At 63.7% G+C, this 24,480-nt stretch overlaps 1 protein-coding gene across 7 annotated transcripts in view; it reads left to right on the forward strand.

Moving 5' to 3' along the window:
• Nucleotides 1–242: 242 nt before the first annotated feature.
• MYRF (myelin regulatory factor) overlaps nucleotides 243–24,480 on the forward strand; it is a 32,675-nt gene continuing 8,437 nt past the window's right edge. For all 7 annotated transcript variants that reach the window (XM_032640278.1, XM_032640280.1, XM_032640279.1 and 4 more), the window contains exons 1-15: nucleotides 243–402; nucleotides 12,388–12,475; nucleotides 12,666–12,929; nucleotides 15,374–15,435; nucleotides 16,343–16,592; nucleotides 17,594–17,844; nucleotides 17,942–18,065; nucleotides 19,751–19,946; nucleotides 21,212–21,288; nucleotides 21,472–21,582; nucleotides 21,978–22,068; nucleotides 22,429–22,629; nucleotides 22,878–22,989; nucleotides 23,479–23,588; nucleotides 24,276–24,436. In XM_032640278.1, the coding sequence (XP_032496169.1) occupies nucleotides 357–402; nucleotides 12,388–12,475; nucleotides 12,666–12,929; nucleotides 15,374–15,435; nucleotides 16,343–16,592; nucleotides 17,594–17,844; nucleotides 17,942–18,065; nucleotides 19,751–19,946; nucleotides 21,212–21,288; nucleotides 21,472–21,582; nucleotides 21,978–22,068; nucleotides 22,429–22,629; nucleotides 22,878–22,989; nucleotides 23,479–23,588; nucleotides 24,276–24,436 (2,144 nt within the window). In that variant the 5' untranslated portion in view covers nucleotides 243–356. The remainder of the gene's footprint in view (nucleotides 403–12,387; nucleotides 12,476–12,665; nucleotides 12,930–15,373; nucleotides 15,436–16,342; nucleotides 16,593–17,593; nucleotides 17,845–17,941; nucleotides 18,066–19,750; nucleotides 19,947–21,211; nucleotides 21,289–21,471; nucleotides 21,583–21,977; nucleotides 22,069–22,428; nucleotides 22,630–22,877; nucleotides 22,990–23,478; nucleotides 23,589–24,275; nucleotides 24,437–24,480) is intronic.

Consider the following 24,480-nt stretch of genomic DNA (forward strand, 5'->3'; position numbering starts at 1 on the left):
ACTGCGGGGGCCCTACCCTCCCGGCATAGAGGCTGGGCCGCCCCTCGACCCCCAAGCTGGTTAGGACCCCGCGCCGAGCGCCCCCTGGAGGAGCCCCGCGTGTCCTGCCTGCCGCGGGGCTGCGGCGCGGGAATGGGGCGGGCCGGCAGGGGGCGCTGCGCGCGGTGGGCGGGCGGGGCGCGTGGGGCGGGCAGGGGCCGGGCCAGTGCCGCGCGGGGGGCGAGCGCTGCGGCGGTCCGGGCGGGACCGCAGCCGGAGCCGAGCCGGGACTGTCGCGCGGGCCGCGCCGGCGATGCCGCGCCCCCGGGCCGGGCTGTAGCGGGGCCGGGGTGGAGTGTACGCGGGGAAGGCCGGACATGGAGGTGGTGGACGAGACGGAGGCGCTGCAGCGCTTCTTCGAAGGTGAGGGACCGCGGGCCGGCGGGGGCGGCGACCCTCTCGCGCTGGGAACCCGCAGCCGATCTCCCCGGGGACTGGGACCCCCGACTGTGCTTTCATCAAGCTGGGACCCCCCCACCCCCCGCCCAGAACACCTCCTCTGGGCTGGGGCCCTCCTCTGTCTCCTGGAGGTTACTACCCACCTCCGCTGAAGTTGGGCTCCCCACTCCCCGTCCCCCAACACACAACTTCCTTGGAGCTGTATCCCCTTCCCTGCTCGGTCCTCCTTCATGCCTTCCAGGACCTGCAGTCCCCACTAAATTCTGACACCTCCCACCCCCAGCGCACTTCCCGACGCCGGGACCCTCTACTGTGCTTCCCTGGGACCCCATCCAGGCTGGGGCCCCCAGCATGCCTCCCAGAGCCTGGGACCCCCGCCTAGAGACTCAGGCACCCTGTGTGCCTTTCAGGTTGGCACCCTACTCCCAGCCTGACTCCTGCCCCCAGCGCCTCCCCACCAGTGCTTCCCTGAGACAGGGACCCCCTTCAAGACTGTCACCCACCTTCCACAAGGCTGCTCCCCCCCCACGGCTGAACTTCCCCTTGAAGCGGCTATCTCTCCCCTACGTAGGGCTGGGAACCCCTCCCCAGCATTCCTCTGTGGGCTGGATTTCCCCACCTCCCACCCTGGAATACTCTCGTTGGTTCTGGAACCTTCGTGAAGTTGGCATCCCCCCGTTAGCCACCTCCGCACTCCGAGACCCTCCCAAAGCTGTGAACTGCATCCTGCCAGCTCTGTGTGGCTCCTCGGGGCTGTTTCGCTCACATCTGTCCCTGGAGCTATGCCTCCTCTGGCTGTGCCCCCATCCCAGGAGTGACCTCATCCCCTCACCCTGATAGGACCCTCCCCAGGGCTGGGATCTACACACACCCTACAATATTTTCTTCTACCCTCTCCCCTCTCCTGGCCAGTGGTTTTGGGGGTCTGCTCCTACATCTCACCCACTCCCCTTTCCTGAGTAATCTCTGCCCCTTGAGGCTGTCCCCCTCTTGGGTTCTGGGTTCAGGAGGGATGAGACAGAGTGTGGGAGGGGGTGCAGAGGTGCAGGCTGACTCTCCCAGCTTCTCAGACCCTCCGGGTGCTCTTGTGTCCCTCTCCACCAACCTCGGGAGCCCAGCCTCTGCCCCCACCCGCCCCCTAGTCCCTAAGTCCATCTCCAGCACCTCAGTGCCTTCAGAACCCAAAACTCAATGATCCAGAACCTTCCATTAGTGTGAACCTGCGCATGGCGAGGCGCGGTGGCCCACGGGGCACATTGGGCTACAGCTGTTGGGCCACAGGGCGGGGAATTAGGGCCCATGTTTCAAGCCCAGCGCCCAGAGCCCTTTGGAGTCCCATGAGGGAGCAAGGAAGGCCTTTCTTTGACTTAGCTTCTCCCTGTCTGTGACTGCGGGTGTGTGTGTGGGGGGGGGGGGGGGGAGCCTTTGTGCACTCTGCTTGCCGAACAGCCCAGGTAAGGGCATCCCCAAGCCTCCGGCCTCCCCACTCCAGGATTCTGGACACCCCCAGAATCCAAGAAATCAGGTTTGGACTAGATGAAGTGGTTGATCCTCAGGTAGTTGGGCCATTTGAGGGTCCTAGGTGTTTCCCCGTCAGTCCCAGGGGCTCTTGTTCTCCCCAGATCCTTTTCCTCCTTTAAGAGCCTTGAGGGGCCTTATGGGGGCTGGGGGCTCTGGGGAGGTAGGAAGGGGACACTAGTCCTTGCTTGGGGGCCACTATTTTGGGGGTGCCCAGAGCCCGCCGGACATCCCAGATGACTCACGGACCAGGCCCCCTTGCTTCCTGCAGAAATCCCTGTGCCCCCTTCCCCCCAGGACCCTGGGCCTGGACAGAGGGGTGGGCCTGGCTGGCCCAGGCTCCCTGTCTCCTGAAGGCCAAACTTTCCCTCCTGCCGTGGCGGGGGTGGGGGGTGGGGGGGGTGGGGGTGGGGCCTGACGCCACGGCTCAGCCATGCGGCTGGCCTGGCTGGCCTGGCGGGGAGGCTGCGCTGCTCCCTCCAGAGAGATAAGAGCAGACTCAAGAATGTCTGTGGAGGGAGCCAGGGGCTGGAGAAGTGCTCCCAGAGCCTGAGATGGGGGGAAGGTGGGGCGGGCGCTGAGGGCTGGGGTCTCCGGGGGCCACTTGGTGGGGAAGGCCTGGCCGGGAATCCGGTGGGCAGCGGCACGTGGGGGACGTAGTGGGGTTCTTAGGGCGCCCCTGGGCAGGGGCGCTGCTGAGTGCGCTCACGAGTGGAAGTGTGGAAGTGCAGCGGTGCTTTTGCGCATGTGGAGGTATTTCCCAGGAGGAGGGTGCTTCGCACTTGGGGCTGGGGACACCTGAGCGCTCATCCTGGGTCCCACTTGGCCTTGGTCACTCCCCAGGACAGTGGGTATGGCGGGCAGGGTCTGTGCTTTCAGCTCTGGACTTGGAGGTGGGAAAGGGCTTGGCTGAAGGGGGCAGGGCGTGCCCAGGCCCCTCGTGTGACGTGGCCCACTCTCCAGGCACACCAAGCATATGCCCTGGGTCCTGCCTGGTCCTGTGCGGTGGGCCTGGCTGTACCCTGCCTCAGGCTGGTGGGCTGGAAGCTAAGGCGCTTTGGGCCTCAGGTGGGAGGCTGGGACAGGGCGGTCCCCTCGAGGCTGGTACAGCCGGGCCCCCGTGACTGCCCGGCTAATCCCCTAGAGGGAGGCTGCGGCCGCCCAGATCGGCGGGCACAGGGCCTGCAGAGAGGGGACCCTCCGGGCAGGATGCACTGGCTCCCAGCAGGTAACCGGGGCACAGTGGCAGGTGTTCCCCTCATCACCTTGACCGGCTGGGGCCTTGGACTCTCAGAGCCCGTCAGGGACAGGGCAAGGCAGCATCAGAGGATCCCTATAGGACTTGAGAGGTTCCGGTGCAGACTTGGCCACTGAGAGCTGCGTGACCCTGTGCAGAGCTCTTGCCCTCGCTGGGCCCCTTCTCCTCACCTGCAAGACAGGAGTGGGTGGGCAGAGCAGGTCCTGATGATGCCCGCGGCTGAGCCTTGTCCTCCAGCCCTGGGGAAGAGGGACGTTTTAGAAGGGGGAGGGTGCTGGCCCCTGGCTCCGGGGGCACACGGGGCACGAGTGAGCAGCGATCGGCACTCGGTAAGCCGGTGGATGTGGAGGAAGCCACTGAGGGGAGCTGGGCTGGAAGGGCCACCGAGAGGTTGGGGTACCTCCCTTGGCCTCTAGAGCCCCTCCAGGGCTGGAGGTGGGAGCCGGGTACCTGATGGGCGCCTTGGCCTGGTGACTTTGTTTCTCTGGCCTCACATCCCCTCCTCGGGTAGGCAGGTGCGCGGGACCAGACCAGGGACTTCCAATGTGATTCTTTTAGCCACCAAGCAAAGACAAACTCTGGCCTCCGAATAGGACATATACACTGGACACGGGGCGGATGGGCTCCTCACAGACCCCAGACTCCAGATCCTGGTTTGAAAGCCACCCTTTCCCAGCTCCGGGATGTGGGAGGGGAGCGGTGGCGTTGGCCCCCTTTCCCAGGGCCTAAGACTGCGGCTCTGAGAGAAGGGAGTTAGCCAGCGTGAGCCAGGGCTGACACCCAGGCCTCAGAACACCCCTCTGCCTCCAGGGCTTTGGGGGAGGGAGGGTGGCCTTCCTATGGGGACCAGCATCTCTGCCTCCAGAGGGCAGGAGGAGGCCCCAGGAGGAGACCACCCTGGACAGGAATCTGGGGCTGAGGCGCGGTGTATGATGGGATGGCACTGTGCCTTGTGTCCGCCTGTCTGTCTGCAGTGCGACCAGGGAGTAGGTGGATGGGGGAGACCGCCAGACCCCTGACTCTCAAGGAGATGAGATGGAGTGCCTCTTGGGTCCACCCAGAGCCTCCCCGGAGGACTCCTGTCCCAGCCCCACCTCCCAAGGTCCTGACTCCAGCTGGAGGGGAAGTGGTAGCCAGGGGTCTGACTCATCGCCCTGTCCCCAACACACAGCGCAGGGCCACACGGGGTGGGAGGGGGGCAGGAAATGTTCCCAAGGAATGGAAGCAACAATGACTGTGTGAACAGAGGCGGGGTGGGGGGGCGCACCCCAGGAAGCTGACTCTCTGTGAGGGCCTGGCTCGGTACAGGGGAGCGGAGCCACCGGAGCCGGCCGCTTCCGACGTGCTGGCCTCAGGGCCTCTCCTGAGTCTGGGGGCCTGGGCAGAGTACCCCTGGGGGTCTTAGGCAGAGCCAAGCAGGGTGTCTGGGGGAAAGACAGGCTGCTCTGGGCAGAACGGCCTCCTCCTGGGGGCCTGGCCCCTGCTCCCTGACTCCCAAGGGCCTACAGGACTGCGGGGCCCTGGTAGCAGAGGCTGCTGGGTAACAGCCCGGCAGGGCTGCTGATTGGCTGCTACCCTTGGACTTTGCCCACTCGATAAGGACGGGGAGAAGAAATCATTAACTAAATTATTAACCAGGGATGGCCCCGCCCCACCCAGGCTGCCTGCCCTTTTTTCCCACCTTCTTCCTCCTCACGGCCCCCTCCTCTGGGCCTCATTTTTCCTCACAGCCTGAGTGTGTGTATGGGGGGGCCTCCCCTCTCACCTCCGTCTCCAGCCCCTGCTGCCACCGTGTCGGGCAGCCCCTCGGGTCTGTGTTGGTCATGTGCACTCCCTGGGGTGGGCTGAAGGTCGGTCCCTAGCTCTGCCGCTTACCCACGGTCCTTCTCCTGGGCCTATCACTGCACCTCTTTGTGCCTCCATTTTCGCATCTGTAGAATGGGAATACAGTTGCAGTAGGAGTACCTGCCTCTCAGGGTTTCCATGGGGGTTAGGTAAAAGGGGCTTGAGCAGGGCCTCATGCAGTGCCTGGCACGGTTCCACTCCATGAATGTCAGCCTGGATTGTGATTATTCTCCCCTGGGAGGCTTACAACAGGTATTATGCTCCCCACTTGGAGGATTTATTGGTCCATGGGTAGGTCAGTGCCCCCAGGCTTGGGCTGGGGCCTGTGGCTGGCGCTGTGTGCCTTGGGAAAGCCCCTCACCCTCTCTGGGCTACTTATTCCAGGGATGAGCACACTCTGTACTCCGGAGCTCTGCTCCATGACAGGTCTGGCCCTGCCTGGTCTTGATGCCTGCTCCAGCTGGGCCTGCCCCGCCCTCTACCCCAGAGATTCGGAACTTGGAACTCTGGCCCTTGGGCAGGTGGCAGGGGGAAGGGTCTGGACTGTCCTTTGTCTTTGCCTGCCACACCCGGGCCGGAGGTTTTCGCATGTGGTGTCTCCCAGGAGTCCTGGGCCTCCGTGGAAGTGTGGGTGGTGCCCACTCACTTCCGAGAGGGGGCTGCTGAGGCAGGAGGGGAAGGCGATGGGTCAGGCTCACTCAGGGCGGCCACGGCAGAGCTGGGCTGGGATCCCGGGTCCCCTGACCCGTCACAGTTGGGTGCTAGCTTGGAGTGGGGCGGGAGGAAGCCTCTCCTCCTTGCGTGCTGAGGGTCCTGACCCACCAGTGATGGCTGTGCTGGGTGACTGCCGTCCAGCCCCTTGACCTCTCTGGGCCTCAGAGCCCTCACTCAGATGATCTAGGTTGTGTGACATAAGCAGTGAGACCCCCCAAGGCCTGGAGTGGGAGGGAAGGAAGTTGGGTCCTGAGCCCCCACTGGCCTGGACTATGCACAGGGGGCTTCAGGGCTTCCTGGCCTCCCCCTGACTCCAGGCTGCATCAGCGCGAAAGTTTTCCCACCATCTGACCTAGATCCCTCCAGCCCCGCAATGCACAACCGCAGCCTCTGTCTCTCTGATGGGTTTGGGACCCTCCCTCACTCCCCTCTTCATCATCTCAGTCCCCTGTGCTATCTTTTCCCCCCATGGTTCTCCCTCCTGGGGTCTGTGGCCTTGGCGGGGGGTGGGGGGCAGTCCCCATCCCCTGCTTTGCTAACTTGGAGGGAGCTGCCTTTGGTGGTGGAGTTTGGGGGTCTGTGACACCGAGTTTGCTCAGCTGGACTGGCTCCACCTGGAGCTGATGGGGAGGTGCGTTGGCCTGGGCCTGCCATTGGGTCAGTGAGCACTGGTAGCCACAAATGTAGAAGTCTGTGAGGTGTGCTGAGATGTGAACATGCCTCAGGGCCTTTGCAGTGCCTCCCCACTGCCTGGAATGCGCTTCCCAGATGTCCATGTGGCTCACCTCCTTCGTATCTTTGCTCAGTAAAGCCCTCCCTGCTACCCTGTTTAGAATTGCAACTCTTCCCCACCCTCCTAGCACCCCAGCCCCTCTCCCTGCTTTATTGTCTCCGTAGCATTTGTCACCTTCTGAAACGCTGTGGATCTTGCCCACCTGGCTTGTCATCGGACTCTGCTTCCGGAGTGTCAGCTCCATGTAGGTAGTAGGTTTTGTCTGTTTACTGCTTTATCTCCAGAGCCTAGAATGGTGCCTGATACACAGTCGATGCTCAGTAAATCACTGTGTGAGTGAATGAATGGGCACACTTGGAGCATGCCGGTGTGTGCACATGTGTGTGTCAGTGTGCGGGGGGTGTGCCTCCGTATACGTGTGTGTTCGGATGTACACGATCATGGGCGTGCCGGTGGATACATGCCTGGGAGTGTGCCCTTGTGTATGCACACGCCTGTTGGGCATGCTGGTGTATGAACACAGGTGGGCATGGGTAACCCTGGTAGAGACCTGCTCCCGCCCCAAGCTGCAGGGTCTCTACTCTGCCTCTGTGGGGAGGGGCCTTCCCCAGCCTGCCTGGCCTAGTCCCTGTGGGAGAGGGCTGGGGGCCCCCAGAGCAAAGTGGAGATCCCTAGGGACCAATGTGGGTTCCCTAAGAAGAGGCCACAACTGCTGGGCCAGGTCTGTTGGACCTGGCTTCGGAGCATCTTCGGGCTGTGAGTTCAGCCTTGTGTGGACCTGTGTGGGGACTAGGGGAGGACATAGCTATAGCCCAGGGGTGGCTAAAGAGTTCAGGTCCCCTGGAGGATCTGGGTCTCCGCAGGCAGGAGGCAGGGCTCTACCACATTTTTGGCAAGAAGTTGAGAGGGAACAAAGACAACTGTGGATCAGATTTAAGGACCTGATGGCAATGACTCCAGAGCTACATCCTTGTCACTCAGCCCCAAGATGACTGGGGATTTGATGCAGAGATGCAAAGCATAGCTTGCAGAATCGAGCATTTGGCCTGAAGGCATTTTGAGTGAGAAGGCTCTGGTCCCAATTTGAAGCCTGAAGTAGTTGTCACATTAATCGATTACTAAAGATAGAAAGTCCACACGAAGGGAGGTGAGAGCCCTCTGTGCCCTGTCCCAGTGTGAGCTAGTTAGGTGCATGTTGGTCAGCTCAGTCAATATGGGGCAATGAGCCGCAGCGCTGGGGGCCCTCTGTGACTGGGGTGATCGAGGAGGGACTGCCAGCGTAGGCAGGCAGTCACAGAAGGCTTACCCGCTGGAGAGGGGATGGCTAGAGCCAAGTCCTGGAGGCTGGACTGTGCCGTGCGTGTGCCAGAATAACAGCATGGCACAGGCTGTGCTCGGGCAGGAGAGGAGATGGGAGCCCGAGAGAGATGGAAACAGAGCAATGTGAGGAATGGCCTTCTAGGAGTGAGGAGCTTTCCCACCGTCTCACTGATGACTCACGACCACCCCGTGATGCAGGGATCTCCTTCACTTGAGAGGGAAGGGAACTGAGGCACAGGGAGGTCAGGTCACTTGCCGAGGGTCGCGCAGCAATGAAGGGGGACCCGCGTTAGCAACCAGGCCTCTTTGACCCCAGGGGTCCCTTAGGGCATTATGGGGATGCCGAGGTGGGCAGTCCCCTGACCACTGCTACCCTGGCCCAGCCATTGCCTGGAGGCAGGATGCCCCTCAGATTCAGATGCCTGGAGTGGACGCTCAACAGCAGGGGGCAGACCTGTGTCCTGTTAGCCCCAGGTTCAGATCAGCTAGGCCTGGCCGGCATCCTTAGGCCATGGCCTGCCCTGCCCACAGCCACGTGGCCGACGGGATTTCCGCCATGTTTGGGGCATGAATTGACAAGTGCCTCATTGACGGTTGAGGGGGAGGGTGTGGGCAGGGCACAAGCCTCCCACTGTGCCGGGTCCCCACCCTCCCCCGTTCCCCGGGACAATGGCCGAGACTCAGCCAGTGGCCACAGCTGGTGGGGGGGGGCATGAGCACGAGGGGGCAGGAAGGGAAGGGTCCAGGGTGGAGGACCACCTGGGCCCCCGTCCGCCCTCGTCCCGCACCTGGCTTGTGTCGCCCCGGTTCCTCTTCTGCCTAGCTGGGTGGCCTTAAAGGGAGGAGGAGACGGGAGGGGAGGGGCTTCCTTCCCACGGCCCCATCCCGCCTGCCTGGGAAGGAGCAGTGTCTGGCTCCTGTTAAAAGCAGGTAATAAAGGGCCTAACTAATGAGGGGCAGCTGGGGTGCATAGCTCAGCAGGGCAGGGGCGGTGCCTGGAGGGGCGCTGTCTAGCCCTGAACCCTGACCACAGCTCGGCCGGGCGGAGGTGCCCAGACTCGGGCAGGCCTGGTCCCAGTGCCCCGCTTGCCACTTTGCTCGTGCATCCCATGAACACTCATCGTGTGCCTGCGGTGCGCTCAGGCGCTCGCTTACGCCGCTGAGAGACAAAACGGGGCAGGGCTCACGGCCCAGCTGCCACAGCTCTAAGCTATGGGAAAGGCGTCTATCCTTTCTGAGCGGCAGCTTCCTCATCTGTGAAAGAGGGAACGAGAAAACCACCTACCCCGTAGGGTTGTTACGGGAATGAAATACGAGCCATATAAAGTGTGTGGCATGGCTGGGCAGAGGGACCGCTCGGTGAGTGTGTGCTCCGGGCAGTGGGTGGGCAGAGGACTGATTCTTCCCCCGCGGTGTGTGCTGGGCGGGAGAGCAAAGAGCCTGATGAGAGAGTAGAAGGGAGGCCGCTCAGGAGAATGGGGGAGTCAGACATGGTCTCTCGGAGGAACTTACCTTTAAGCCCAAACCTATAGAGTCACAAGGAATGGGAACGGCATGAGGGAACAGCATGTGCAAAGGCCCTGATGTGCAAGGGGGTGTTTGTCCCAGGATGGAATGAGGCGGGGGCTGGACTGTGGAGAGTTGCAGGGAGGGGCACTGGGGCAGGAGCGGCCACGGGGGCAGGCCTCGGACGGACGAGGGTTCTGGTTATCCCGAGCGATGGGAAATCGAAGGGTCTGGGGAGGGGAGGGCGGGGATGCTGGTCTGTGACCTGGTGGTGCCACCTTCAGGCTGTGGGACCTTGGGCAGCCTCCCCAGCTCCCAGGGAGGTCTTGAGGATCAGCGTGAGACTCTCAGCTTCCTTCCTGACTGTACCTGCCGCTCAGCGGTGTTCCAGGATGTTCCAGGGTTCTTTGGGGAGCAGTGGGGGAGGGGGCCATGCCTTTCTCCTGGGTTCCTGGAGGCTCTGCCCCAGCCTCAGGAGTCAAGGAGCCACTCCACCCTGTCCTGCTGGAACGTTGGGTTAGAGATCTCCAGTGTGGTTCATGGGATAGGCGGGGGGCATCTCCTGGGTGGCTGGACCCTTTGGGACAGGCGGCGAGGACTCCCAGAGAAAGAGGAGGTGTGGGGTCAGTGGTCCTCAGGAGGCCCACCAACCCCCCAAACCTCATACTTCTCTCCCACCCATTGGCCCACCCCCACCCTGCCCCAGCGGCTCCCCCCTCCCTCCTCCATCCTCCCGTCCGCCCGGCCCCTGGCACCGAGGGTCTCTCCTCCCCCCAAACCACATCTGGTTCTCGTTAGGGTCTCCCAAGATGCCTCTGTCGGAGGCACCCCCCACCCCGGGGGAGGGGGGGCAGGAGGATTAGGGGTGATTAGGAGTTGCTCCTGGCCGGGGGAGGGGGAGGAGGGGGCCTGGCCTGTTATAAATAGCAGCACCAGGACTCTGTCACCCCATCATTCACTGTGGATTCCAAGTTCAGTCTCAAAACCCCGCGGCTTCAGCAGCCAAGGTGGGAGTGACGCTCCAGCACCCCCTCCCTCCCCACCTCCTGTGCCTGGTCCTCCCTCAGGACCACCCGCTCCCCGTCATCCGGTGGGGCAGCCCAGCATGGCTGGGAAGCCTCAGCGACCACCAACTACACTTTCCCTCTTGGAGTCAGGCCCCTGCACTTGAGTTTGGCTTCTCCTTGCTGGGCTGCCTTGGGCAAGAGGCTTGACTCCTCTGAACAAAGGGGATGATGCTAATAACAAACACCAAGTCTGCAGGGGCGATTGGGAGGTGAACCCGTAAAGCACTTAGGATGGTGCTGGGGCCCGGCAGGCACTCAGTCAGTGTGAGCCGCTGTCATCGTCACCGTGATAGGTTGGGAGAATTATGTCACAGTGCACAGGAAGAGCCTGCAGGATGCCTTACATATAATAAACTCCTGTGATTATTAACGTACTTGGCTCTGAAAGTGTCTGGCACACAGCAGGCGCTCAGTAAATGGGACCTTTGGTTAACAGGGAAGGACAGGGTGGGGGTCCTAGAACCTCGGCATGCAGCCTGGTCATTCCCAGCTTGAGAAGCTCCCCTTGCCCTGGGCGGCCATTGGCGGTGCTTGGTGGGTGTCCCTTGTTCCTGGCTGGGTGAGTCCAGCGTGGGGGCCAGCAGGAGGGCCTGTCCCAGGCAGCGCGTGACTCCTAGGAGGGCTTAGCCACTCATTAATCACCTAAGCGGGGCTCAGCATTCTTGAAATGCCGGCCAGGGCCAGGGAGGGGCCTGGGCTGGGGGTTCCTGGGGACCCCAGGGCTCTGGGGAGTGGGGACAGCCACGGTTTGCTGAGCACCCACTGTGTTCGGGGCACTTTATATACCTTAACTTGTTTCATCCTCAGAAGAACGCTGTAAAGTGTTAGCTGTTCATGTCCCCATTTTACTGAGGCGACTGAGGCTCAGAGAGGGTATGTGACCTGCCCAAGGTCACACAGCAGGGAGTAGGTGAGCTAGGATTTATTACTGGACCTGAGCTCTGTTCCCAGGGTTCACCAGGGGAGGGGGCATGAGGCGCAGACCCCAGACTCAAGGCCTAGGGGCCTGTGGGAGGGGTGCCTCCTGCCTCAGTGGGGCCGGCCAGCCCAGGTCAGCAGTGTGGGTGGGGCCGTCCTCCATTATCGGAGTTGACGCATCTCCCACGTCAGCCCCCTTATCACCCGGCACTCCAGCTCCCCCTGCAAGGTGACCCCGGGAGGGGAAAGGCCAGCGCCTCCCCCTCTCCTTCGCTGCCGATGCCCAAGAGCACTGGGCTGCCTTTTCTGTGAATCCCTCCCGTCGGTGGGGCTGGGGCTAGCGGGGAGGGCCCAGGAGAGGCCAGGCAGGGGCGCAGCGCTCAGGCCACCATCGTTCCCCGCCGAACCTCTCTGGGGCTGTTTCCTCCTCTGGGCTCAGCCCTCGATGTGCGGGTGATGGGCACACGCAGTGAGAGTGGGCTGGGCACTCCTGACTCCGACCCCTGCTCCCTCGCCACCTGCAGCTGGGGCCCGGGGTTCAGGAGTCTCCCCCAGCCCCACGGGGCCCCCCAGGATGTGTGGTCCAGCCCCGCCAGGCCTCCTGGTCCCGGCTGCCCGCAGCTGGGCCATCTGGAACCGCCTCCCGGAGGACAGGGCAGGACAGAGTCAGTGAGTCTGGGTCTGAGTCAGTGAGGGGGCTGGTATCCGCTAGGCACCCGGCTAAATAAAGCGCCTCGTTTGCTCCTCACAGCACCCCGCAAGACGGGGACACGGTTACCCCATTTTATAGAAAAGACGAAGGGACTTGCTCGTGTCACGAAGCTGGAAAGGAGAATGGAGGGGCAGGAAGCGGCCGGTCTGTCCAGACCTGCACTCTGGGCCCCGCCCCTCCTCGCGGAGTCCAGCTGGCCTTGTGGACTGAGGGCAGCACCATCAATACCTCCCGGAGGGCTGGCAGGTGGGGGGTGATGAGGGACTCCCCCTCCACGTGGATGCACAGATGGGGAGGGCCCAGCCTGCGGAGAGTTGGCGGGCTGGGCCGATCTCTCACGTCCACCCCTCCCCCACAGGCCACGACATCAACGGCGCCCTGGAGCCCTCCAACATAGACACCAGCATCCTGGAGGAGTACATCAGCAAGGAGGACGCCTCTGACCTGTGAGTGGCCCCCGCGGCACCCCAGCCCCTTTGGCCTCCACCTGGGAGGGGTGACGTGGCCCCGCCTCTGAGAGCTGCTCCTTTCCCAACCACTGAGCCCACTGCAGCGTCCAAGCCGCCCTGCAGGTGGGAGCCCCCCGGGAGGGGCGGGGGTGCTGGGCTGGCGCTGAGCTTCCACCCTTCTCCGCAGCTGCTTCCCTGACATCTCTGCTCCAGCCAGTGCGGCCTCCTACCCCCACGGGCAGCCAGCGATCCCCGGCTCCAGCGGGGTCCACCACCTGAGCCCCCCCGGGGGCGGACCCTCCCCGGGTCGCCATGGCCCCCTCCCACCCCCGAACTACAGCGCCCCGCTCAACTGCAACAACAACAACGGCATGGGTGCTGCTCCCAAGCCCTTCCTGGGGGGCTCTGGGCCCCCCATCAAGGCAGAGCCCAAGGCTCCCTATGCCCCCGGGTGAGTGAGGGCAGTGGGGGTGGGGTAAGATGCAGAGACCCAGGCCCAGGCGGCCTGTGGGACCAGTGACTGGGGGCCTGGGAGGTGCCGGCCAAGGCTGGGCAGTGGGCATCGGGCTGCCCTGTGGGTAGGTAAGGTGGCTGGGGGACCAGGGCCAGGCTGAGGAGGTGCTCACGGCTTTGTGCTGAGGCAGTGGACAGCCACGGAGGGTTCTGAGCAGGGGAGCGATGAGGGCTGACCTAAGTGCTAGGAAGATCTCCATCCCCGAGAGCTGTGTGGAGAGTGGCGGGGAGGGAGTGGGACTGGAGGCAGGACTATTTACATTCAGGGGAGCACCTCTACACGCATGCAGGCACCCAGGGCACCCAAACCCCTCCCTGCACCAGGCCTACCCAGTCGTTCGTGCATTTATAGCTGCTGTTTCCCACGGCCTCAGGGAGTTGGCCGATGGCGCAGGTGTGGGACCTGAAGTTGCTGCAGGTGTTGGGACCCTACCCAAACCGGCCCCCGACGTGCTCCCTGGCTCCTCTCCAAGGAGTCCACGTCAGCGCCTGACCCAAGGGCTCAGCCTGGGCCCGGCTGTGACCCAGGGTTCCAGGTGGCCACCAGCCCAGCCGGACTGCAGGGCAGTCCACAGGCACATGATCGTGGGGAGAGGCGGGGAGCGTGGGTCTGCTCGGCTCTGCAGAGGGGCTCGGAGAAAGTTCTGGGTTCCCGGGCTCAGGCAGGGGGCAGGTGACCCCCACCTCTGGGTGGAAGGATGACAGGGTGCTGGGAGCACAACGCTGGCCAGGCAGCCTGGCTCCGTCTCCAGCTCCACCATTTCCGGCCTTCTGGGTGCTAACCCGTAACCTCGGCACCCCAGCTGTGAAGGGAGCCCCGAATGCTTCCGCCCCTGCGTGACTGTGGAAGTCAGGGGAGGAAATCCAGAGGAAGTACTGGGGGGACGGTGGCTGTGTCTTGACTTACAGGGGGAGGGCCGTGGAGGGGAGCTGGGGTGCCAGCCAGGGGTGAGCCATTGCTGCAGGGCAGCTGGCCGCTTGAGGCGCAGAGGCTGTCCCTCAGCCACAGGCCCCGAAGGGCAGGGAGGGAAGGGAGCTGACACATCATAAGCACCTGCTGGGTGCCCGCTACTGTTCTCCACGCCTCTGCAAGAGCCCCTCGACTGTCCGCAGTTACCAGCTCCTGGGGGACCCCAAAACCAGCCAGCCTGCGAGTAAAGCCCCACCCCGCTCACGGCAAGATTCGGATGGCACACTGGGGCCATTTCCTAGAGAGAGAAAGCACTTGTCCAGAACCACTCAGACACGCTGTGGCCCCCGGGCCGCTCCAGGGCCACTGCCCCCACCCATGCCAGGCCCTGTTCTAGGTGGTAAACAAGGCAGGCACATCCCTCCTATGGTGGCTCCTGCGGTCTAGTGGGGGAGGGAGTGACTAATCAAAATCAGCAAATCGAGGACTCGTGCACCGTGGGGAGTTAGAGGAAGAACGCGAGGTTCTGTGGATTTGGCACATTTGATAGGGGCCGGAGGGTGAGAAAGACCTTTACTCGAGGCCGCTGTCAGGGCAGCGCAGGGAGTGGGGGCAGATGGTGGACCCGGAGCTGGAGAGGCCCCGGTCAGCCCGCTGGGCGCAGCAAGGACCGAGTCCCCATCACCTTTTCCTGTCATCTTCACACGGCCTGCAGGGTTTGGGTGAGGGGTGGCTTGTCCAGGGGAGCTGGGGGACCCTGCAAGCAGCCCAGGGCTGTGTCCACAAGAGCTGGGCCGCCTCAGAAGCTGCCTGGGCATGACGGTGGGCAGCCTTTCCAGATGTGGGGACCAGGGCGGCCAAAGAGTCAGATCCCTCAGAGAGTGGCCGCAGCCGCCCCCTCTGGGCGGACTCAGGGCTCATGCAGGACGTGTTGACCTCTCAGAGTAGAGTTTGTTCTTTTGCCCGAACCACTGATAAAACAAAACCTGCAAGAAAAAAATAAGTGCAGGCCTGGCGAGCTGGCTCCCTGCCCAGCCTACACCTGCCTGTGGCAGGGCAGCAACCCCCCCAACCCCCGGTGACCCACTGAAGTTTCCCAGGCCCGGCCCCTAGAGTTTCCAGGAAGTGGGACTTCTGTGGGTGCAGGAAGGAAAGAGCTGGCCTGGCCCTTCGGGCTGCAGAGGGAGTCCTTGAATCCCTGTGCCATCATCAGGGACACAGGTGACACGCTCCCAAGTGCCCTGTAGGTCTGAGGGGATGCTGGGCCAGAGCCCAAGGCCTCCACCCACAACTGGGCCCTGCCAGGCACCCCAAGGTAGCTGGTACAGAGAAATGCCCATAACGGGGGCTGCGAAGAAACCTCGAAGCCTCCAGCCCCTGGGTCTCCGGGACCCTACCCCCCAGAAGAGCTGCCCGGCTGGAAGGCAGGGGCTCGGCTGCCCACCCAACCACCCTTTCCTCTTGCTTCCCAGCACGCTGCCAGACTCCCCCCCAGACTCTGGCTCCGAGGCCTACTCCCCCCAGCAGGTGAATGGTGAGTCCAGCGGGCACCGCCCTCCCCCTCTGGGGTTTGGGCAAGTGGCTGGGGCGGCCTTATCGGGAGGGAGGGGGCCAGCGGCCGCCCAGCAGGCCCAGATTATCGCTGGTCAAATACTCCCCGGCGCTAGCTGTTGTTCCCCACGGGCGGGTGGGGAGCCTGGCCCTGCCTCTGAGCAAGTGTCCCTGCCGGGGATGCCACCCGCCTGCCCGCCTGCGCCATCATGGACGCGCCCTTCGGCGGTAAGTGGACGGCTGGGGGAGGCTGGCTGCAGCCTGGACACAGGCCTGGCTGCCGCCGGGCCCACCTCAGCTGGGGAGGTGCTCAGGGGTGCAGTGGCCCCCAGGTGGCCAAGAGCAGAGGGATCACGGGCAGCCATCTCCCCACAGCCCAGAGAGGGGTCAAGAGTTCTGTTTATCTTACCAGAAACATCTCTGGAATGCCTCCTGGGGAAAAAGGGAGCTGGGGCCTTCCCCCTCGGGCTGGGGGGCTGGCCCCTGGGGCCCGCCGGAGGGAGGAGGGCCCCCCGCAGGACGGTGTTGGGGGTCCCGGAGACTCCTTCCTGAGGCTCAGAGGAGGAGCAGGCCTGAGAGGGGCTGGGGGAGAACCTTGGGATGCGGGACCTCCCCAGGGAGCCGGGCCAGGCCCGGCCGGCCCGGGGGGGGGGGGGGGGGAAGGAGCTGGCTCGGATGGGGTGAAAGGCTGCCCACCCCCTGGGCAGGGTCTGGCTTCCCCGCCCGGGCCTGTAGTGGCCAGCCTCTACACTGCCCAGCCTCCTCCCACGTGGGGTCGGCGGGAGGGCAGCCTCCAGGCTGGGTTCAGGAGGGGGCGGGTATCAGGAGACCCCGCCCCGGGGAGAGCTGGTGCCGGGAAACCTAATGGCCACCCCGCATCTCTCCCACAGACCCCCATCTCCTGCGCACCCTAACCCCTGAGAGCCTGTGCCACGTGGGGGTGCCCTCCCGCCCGGAGCACCCCCCACCACCGCCCCCGCCTCACTACTCCGTCCTGCAGCGGGATCTGTACATGAAGGCTGAGCCTCCGATGCCCCCCTACGCTGCCATGGGGCAGGGGCTGGTGCCCACCGATCTCCACCACACGCAGCAGTCCCAGATGCTACACCAGCTGCTGCAGCAACACGGAGCCGGAGCCGAGTAAGAGTTGGGCGGGGCGGGGGGCGTGGGCGGCCTCCCCCAGGGCGGGGGGCGTGGGTGGGGATGAATGAACCCAGGAAGGACCAAGGCTCTGACCCCAGAGATGGGGATCAGTGTCATGTATATGTATGTGCGAGCAATGCATCGGGCACTTACGGCCAAGGCCAAGTGCTCACAAGTACCTTATTTGACGGGCATGGCCACCCCCGTTGCCCAGATAGGTAAACTGAGGCTTGGGGGGTGGGATGCTTGCTCTACGGAGGTAGGAGGGAGCTGAGCCAGTACTTGAACCTGGGACTGTGCTCTTACCCAGACACCAGTTACTTTCCAGTCACCATGGAGTCCTCGGGTTTCTGAGGAGGTTCTAGGCGTAGACCCAAGCTTCCTGCTCTGACTCCAACCCGTAGAATTGTCTATTTTATCTGTTTTGCACATTGAGATTTCGTGAAAGATTTCATTCAAGGAAAGATTCCACTGGCAAAGCTTTTTGTAAACCAGAAGGGGAAGGGGTGCTGTGTAGCCCCCAAATCGTCATCCCCCTTCCCAGGAAACTCTCTTTCCCAGCCTTCGTGGCCCAGGCCCTCTGTGGCTTGTTTCTAACCATGGAGGCTGCTCTCCAAAGAGCCGTCGCTCTAAAGAGTGACACTGAGAATGACACCACAGGGAAGGGACAGACTCGTTCATTCCACGAACGATTCTGAGCGCTTTGTGTGCCGGGCCAGTTGCTGGGCGTGATGGGAACACACAGACAAGTCAGGTGTGGGTCTTGCCCTCCTGGATTCCACAGTCTGGGGGTAGGGTGGAGGGACAGAAACAGAATGATAACACAGGCTGATGGGGGAGCACTTAGGAGGTAAAGGTGCGGGCTTCGTGCAGGAGGTATCCCCTGGGCTGGGCGTATCCTGCTGAAACAGGGTGAAGAGGGGAGCGGGGGTACTGCCCAGTGGGAGGGGGCTCGGGGAGGGCCAGCCCCCCATGGTGCACACCTGTGTCCCCCCCAGGCTCCCCACACACCCCTCCAAGAAGAGGAAGCACTCCGAATCCCCCCCCAGCACCCTCAATGCCCAGATGCTGAATGGAACGATCAAACAGGAGCCCGGGACCGTGACATCCCTGCCTCCGCACCCAGCTCGAGCCCCATCCCCACCCTGGCCTCCCCAGGGCCCGCTCTCACCCGGCCCTGGCTCCTTGCCCCTCAGCATCGCCCGGGTCCAGACGCCGCCTTGGCACCCACCAGGTGCACCCTCACCAGGTACGTGGCTGGCCTGCTCAAGCTTTCAAGGTGGGGGGGGTGGGTGGGGGGGCCCGGGGCCCATAGCCCGGGGCCCATGGCCGTTCTCTCTCTCCAGGTCTCCTTCAGGACAGTGATAGCCTCAGTGGCTCCTACCTGGACCCCAACTACCAGTCCATCAAGTGGCAACCACATCAGCAGAACAAGTGGGCGACGCTGTACGATGCAAACTACAAAGAGCTGTGAGTGACCTGTGCTCCCCCTAACCCCTCCTGGCCACGCCATCCTAGAGCAGGGCTGCGGAGCACACCGGCCACGAGATGGTCCCGTTTCACAGAAGAGCAGACAGGCTCAGGGAAGAGCAAGGACTGGCGCTCAGGGTTCCTGACTCCGGAGCCAGCCCGAGGCCTCCTGAAGAAGCTGGTGTCCGCCAGGGAGGGGCCGGTGGGTGGAGGGGTGTTTTCTGGCCCCCCCTTCCCCTCCCCCACTCCTCCTTCTGCATTCCAGGAAGGTAGCCGGAAGCAGAGCGTCAGCAAGGCCCTTCCAGCAGCCCCCTCCCTGGAGGGGAGGGATGAGTGGGTGGGGGAGGACTGGGTCAGAGGCTGGCCGGGCATTCCTCGCTCTCCTTCAGCACCCACCCATGTGGATTCAGCTTCCTGGGACCTGGCCAGGAGCACTCCGGGACCAGTCCCCTCACTCCCACGGAAGGCCAGTGAGGGATGAGAGCATGGCTCACCATCAGCCCATTTGGACATTGCCAGGCCTGGGCAGGGTGTCTGGGACTTGGCCCTCTCGCAGCTAGACCAGCCTCCTGGAGTTGGGTGTCCCCAGGCTATGTCGGGTTGTTAGCCACAAGCCCTCAGGGCTGGGGCAGGGGGCGTCCAGCTGATGTAGTGGTGAAAGGGTCCTTTGAGGCCCTGTCTGGGTGGCGGGGGCAGGTCTTTGGCTGTCCAGCCCTATGGCCTGGTGAGGAGCCCCCATTCCTACTACTATACTTCTTGGGCCAGCCCTGCCACCCCAGGTCCCAAGGCCAGGAAGTTGGCAGCTGAGGCCCCCAGTGTGGCCCAGGCACTTCCTGGGTGTTCCCCTGGGTCAGGCAGGTGGGTGGAGCCCAGGGAGGGAGAAGTAGTGAGCTCTGGGCCTTCCCGTGGATGTTAGCCAGGCCCAAAGGCCTCTCCCCACAAGTTTGGAAACATTGTCCCTGCCCAGCTTCCTCCAGGCGGGCCCTGGGCATCCGGGGCACTGCTTGTGCCTGGGGACCTGGGTGAGGGCGGGCCAACAATCACCCCCTTTCAGTCCACCTGGAGGTCCCCCAAAGGGTCCAGACTTGGAACACCTTGCCAGCAACAGATGTGTAAACTGAGACTGAGGCCAGGCTGCCCAGAGTGCCCCCTCCACAACCGGGCAGATGGTGGAGTCAGAATGAGGACGTTTGGGGGCTTGAGCAAGCTGGTGGGCAGGGGCTGGGCCAGCGCAGAGCCGGCGCCTGGTTCCACCGTTTCCATGGCAACCAGCTGTCAGGCGCAGTGAGGCTCCACAGACGCATCCCCTCTCACCCCGTCTCCCGTGAGGGAGGGGGCTTCGGGCAGCGTTTTGGGAAGAAGCCAAGTGTGGTGAGGGGCGGTCAGGCCCCCTCCTCAAGAGTTCCCTCCCGTCCAAGTGTCTTGCTCAACCTGCCCCCCATCACCAGGATGGGGTGGTCCCAGGCACGTAGTGGGAAGAATATTGGCTGAGGCCCTGGCAGACCTGAGCTCAAATCCTCCTGGGGACTCAGTTTCCATCTCTGAGAAATGGGGGCAGCCCCGAGAGTGCTTTGAGGATGGGGGCACCACGTGGGAAGTTGCGTTGGAACGCAGGCATGTGGGTGGGACGGGCAAGGCAAGCCCGGTGTGCGGGGCCTCGGGTGAGTGCCCCCACCTGTCCCCAGGCCCATGCTTACCTACCGCGTGGACGCCGACAAGGGTTTCAACTTTTCGGTGGGCGACGACGCCTTCGTGTGCCAGAAGAAGAACCACTTCCAGGTGACGGTGTACATCGGCATGCTGGGGGAGCCCAAGTATGTCAAGACGCCCGAAGGCCTTAAGCCCCTCGACTGCTTCTACCTGAAGCTGCACGGAGTGAAGGCAGGTCTGGGGCTCGGCAAGGAGGGCGGGGCAGGAGGGCAGGCAGGCTGGGGGGAGTCGAAAGAGCCCAAGGCCAGGTGAGTGTGTCCACGAGGAAACCCCTCGTGGCTAAGTCCAGTCCCCCCTTTCCGCCTGTCCTCCCGTGCCTGCCCCTTAAGCGTCGGGCACCTCAGCCCTCTTCTCAGGTACGCTTCCCGTTTCCTTCTCTACCCCGTGATCCCAAGTCTGCGCCCCCCAGCCAAGACCCCTCTTCTGACCCCGCTGTCAGCCGTCTCAGTGCCACACCCCCAAATGAACTCCCTGGGAACTTGCCCCTCTCCCGGGCCCCCTCTCTGGGAACGGGGCTCCAGGGCCCTGGTTACCTGAGCCATGAATCCGGGGCCCGCTTGCCCACCCCTCACCGTGCACCAGGCCCTACTGTCGCCCAGAACTCCCCTCTGTCTGGTCCCCTCCCCCTCCCCCCACCTCCACCTCCTTGTCTGACCTGTCCTCAGCAGCTTCCCCTGTGGCTCCTGCCTGAGATCTTTCCCATTCTGCCTTCCAAGGCCTCCGGGACCACATCTCCCTCACCCCAGCAAAGCCCTGACTGCTAGGCTGGGCCTGCAGAGGCCTTTGGGACCCCAGTCTCACCCGTTCCCGCCATTCGCTGTGCCCAGTCGCAGCCCCGCCTCCCCCAGGCGGCTCCCTTTCTCGGGGACGCCCGCTGAACACCACTCCATCCCTCCTCTGCCGGCTCGGCTGCTGTTCCTTGACCTTCACCGTTCGCACTGCCCTGAGGCCCATCTTGACTTGAGGTCCCTCCCCTGCGATCCCCCGGCACCACCACAGTGGTGGTTGATCTTGAGCCCATGAGCTCCCAGGGGGGTCGGCCGGGTGTGACTCCTTCGGTGCCAGCGCTCGTGGAGGGGTTGAGGGGAAGTGGGTGTGGGACGGGGTCTGGGAGATGTTGGGTGGCGAGTGAGCGGGTGGCTGTGGAGGCCGGTTTGGGGTGTGCGCTCAGGGCTGGGAGGGGTGTGCGGACGGGAGTGGGGGCCGGTGAGGGTGAGTGTGTGTGCACATAGGTGGGGGAGTGGCGTGGGTGTGGGGCTGTGGGATGTGTGGCGTGTAGGAGAAGGCACCAGCGTTTGTGGGCTGAGGGGAGGGCAGGGCCTCGGTTTCCTCACGAGCCCCAGCTGGGCCAGGCCTGGGCCGAGAGGCCGAAGGAGGGCGGAACCAGGTGGGGAACCTGGGCCCTGAGGTGCCTTTGGCCTCTGCCCCTCCCCCAGCTGGAGGCCCTCAACCAGTCCATCAACATCGAGCAGTCGCAGTCGGACCGAAGCAAGCGGCCCTTCAACCCTGTCACGTGAGTGCCTGGCCCGTGGCGGGTGGTCCCCAGGAGGGCTCACCCCGGCAGGAGCTGAGGGGGGTGCGGGAAGGCACCCACAGTGTGCACCTCCTACACACTCCTGCCCCCAGTGCCCCACTGCGGCCTGGCTCTCCGCAGCCCCCTTCCCTGCGCCCTGAGTACCCTGCCCCTCCTCTGCAGGGTCAGCCTGCCCCCCGAGCAGGTCACGAAGGTGACTGTGGGGAGGCTGCACTTCAGCGAGACCACCGCCAACAACATGCGCAAGAAGGGCAAGCCCAACCCTGACCAGAGGTGAGCAGGCTGGGCCCCTGCCCTGGAGCCGCTCCATTTCTGAGGACGAGGGGCGGGAGGGTGCCACCCCACATAGCACGCCAGGCACAGAGTCCCACAGACTCACCCATTTCACAAAAAAGGGACCTGGGATTCAGAGCCCTTCCTTAATGACTTACAGATGGGAGAGCAGAAGCCTGGTTCCTAGCTGGTGGGCCCTGGGGAATTTCCGCCCCCTAGTGGAGACTCAGGTTCCTCCTCTGTAAGACGGGGTGTTCATGCCCTCTTCCTGGCTGGTGGGAGCCTGGGCGAAATGACCGAGTGGGCACTGTACATCTGACCCAGGAAGGCTGGCGGGGGGTGGGGAGGCAGTGGGGCAGACCCCTGGGTGCCTCTAAGACCCCTGTGTGCCCCAGGTACTTCATGCTGGTGGTGGCCCTCCAGGCCCACGCACAGAACCAGAACTACACGCTGGCCGCCCAGATCTCAGAACGCATCATCGTGCGGGTGAGGGCCACCTCCCCGCAGAGGGCTGAGAGTCCTCCCCAGACCTGGGAGAGACAGCACCCAGGAGAGATACAGGGGTCCTCAGGAGTCAGGAGCCGGAATGCTGACCCTGCTGGGCACTCGCTGTGTGGCCTTGGGCAACGCTCCCACCCTGTCCGGGTCACAGTGTTTCCTTCACAATAAAGTGTGGAGGTGGCCAGGACCTGGTTGCCACAATGGGAGGGACAGTTTAAGCCGCCCCTCGTGGTGGGGTGAGGAGGTCCGGCTGGAGCTGGAGAGGTGGCTGCGGGGTTTCCCCCTTTCCCAGGGCGCTGCAGGTCCCCCATCCCCCAGGGCTGATCCAACCCCAACTCCTGCTAGGCCTCCAATCCGGGCCAGTTTGAGAGTGACAGCGACGTGCTGTGGCAGCGGGCGCAGGTGCCCGACACCGTCTTCCACCATGGCCGTGTGGGCATCAACACAGACCGGCCCGATGAGGCGCTGGTGGTGCACGGCAACGTCAAGGTCATGGGCTCGCTCATGCACCCCTCGGATCTGCGGGCCAAGGAGCACTTGCAGGAGGTGGGGGCGGGGCTGTGGGCGGGGACAACTGGGCGGGAGGAACTGGTGCCCGGGGTTGCCCGCGGGGGGCGGGGTTGCTTTGTGGGCGGGGCTCTGTGGGGGGCGGGTCTGCAAGGGAAGGAGTTGGGGGAGGCTGGCCCTGGATCTCTGGATCCCGCGACCCTAGTAGCAGGGTCTCCCCTCCACACTGCTGCCTCCGGACGGGCCCAGGACGGGAGGCTTTCAGTTCGGCCCTGGCTCCCGCGCAGGTGGACACCACCGAGCAGCTGAAGAGGATTTCGCGTATGCGACTGGTCCACTACAGATACAAGCCAGAGTTTGCCGCCACTGCTGGCATCGAGGCCGCGGCGCCAGAAACGGGTAAGGATTCACGTGCGCAGGCTGGGATCTGGTAACCCCGACCCTGTCCCTGTCCTCTGGAAACCCTACTCCCAGGAACCCCTTCCCATGACTCCTGGAAGCCTGCCCCCGGGAATCCCGGCCCTCCGGAAGACCTGCCCTTCGGGCCGGACCCCTCGCCCTTTGACATCGGAAGCCTGGGACTTGTGGCCTCGGGATCCTCGCTCCTCTGTTCCCTAGATGAATCTTGCCTTTATTCTCCTGGATCCCTGCCCCCTTTCCCCTGGAGTCCTTACTCCCTGGAATATGCCCCTATCCCTAGCCCAGGGAACCCCACACCTTGATCCCTGGAACTGCGACCCTGTGCCTTGGAGCCCCCTGCTCCGGGGCTCCCTGGGTCTCAAATCTCTAGCCCCCAGAATTTCACCCTCACCGATCCCTGCCCCTGCTTACATTACGGTGCTGTGGGCAGTCCTCCCCGCAACACACACCTGGCTTGCCCCTCCCCAGGTGTCATCGCTCAGGAGGTGAAGGAGATCCTGCCTGAGGCCGTGAAGGACACTGGAGACGTGGTCTTTGCCAATGGGAAAACCATAGAGAACTTCCTGGTGGTGAACAAGGTCTGTGGAGAAGGGACTGAAGGGAGCCCAAGGGGCAGAGGGGTGGACCCCCTGGAGGGCGTTCACGCCCTCCGTAGAGACCGGGGACACTGAAGTGCAGAGAACAGGAGCATTCCCCCTGCCCCCCAGTCTTCTCTCAGGCTGCTTCCAGAGCCCCCTCCCCACCCCACTGGGAGAGGTGGAGGTGGGAGGTGGGGACTCTGCCAGTCTGCGGCTGTGCGATCAAGGGCAAGAGGAACGTTCTGAGGGTCATCTTCCTCCCCTGCAAAAGGAGGGAAACGACACTTACCGCTAAGAAGTTCTGATGTGGTTATGGCAAAGCTTAAACGTGGGGTTTGTCGTGAGGATAATGTTTGTAACCTTCCTGGCATGAGGATGGGCACCAACGAGCATGGGATGTGTTTTGGCCTCTGCTGAAGTCTGAGACATCGTGTTCATCAGATGGGGAGATGGAGGGTGGGAGCCTCGGAGAGACAGCGGGTTCTGACCGTGGGTGGGGAAGGGTGCAGAGGTGGGATGCTGTCCGGACGCAGGCACAGGGAGCCGAGGGAGCTGAGGCTGGACGAGAGGCAAGGCTGGCCTGGGTAGGGAGCCTTTGAGTGCCCTCCTCAGGCGCCCCAATGGGCCCATAGCCTGGGGCTCCCAGGGGCTGACTGTGCCCTCGACACTGGCCGTTGCCTGCGGCAGGAGCGCATCTTCATGGAGAACGTGGGTGCTGTGAAGGAGCTGTGCAAGCTGACGGACAACCTGGAGACGCGCATTGATGAGCTGGAGCGCTGGAGCCACAAGCTGGCCAAGCTGCGGCGCCTCGACAGCCTCAAGTCCACCGGCAGCTCGGGCGCCTTCAGGTGGGGGCTCGGGGCCGGGGAGGGCAAGACCCCCTTCCCAGAGG

The sequence above is a fragment of the Phocoena sinus genome, chromosome 8 (genome assembly GCF_008692025.1).
Source record: "Phocoena sinus isolate mPhoSin1 chromosome 8, mPhoSin1.pri, whole genome shotgun sequence".
Taxonomy (NCBI): Eukaryota; Metazoa; Chordata; class Mammalia; order Artiodactyla; family Phocoenidae; genus Phocoena; species Phocoena sinus.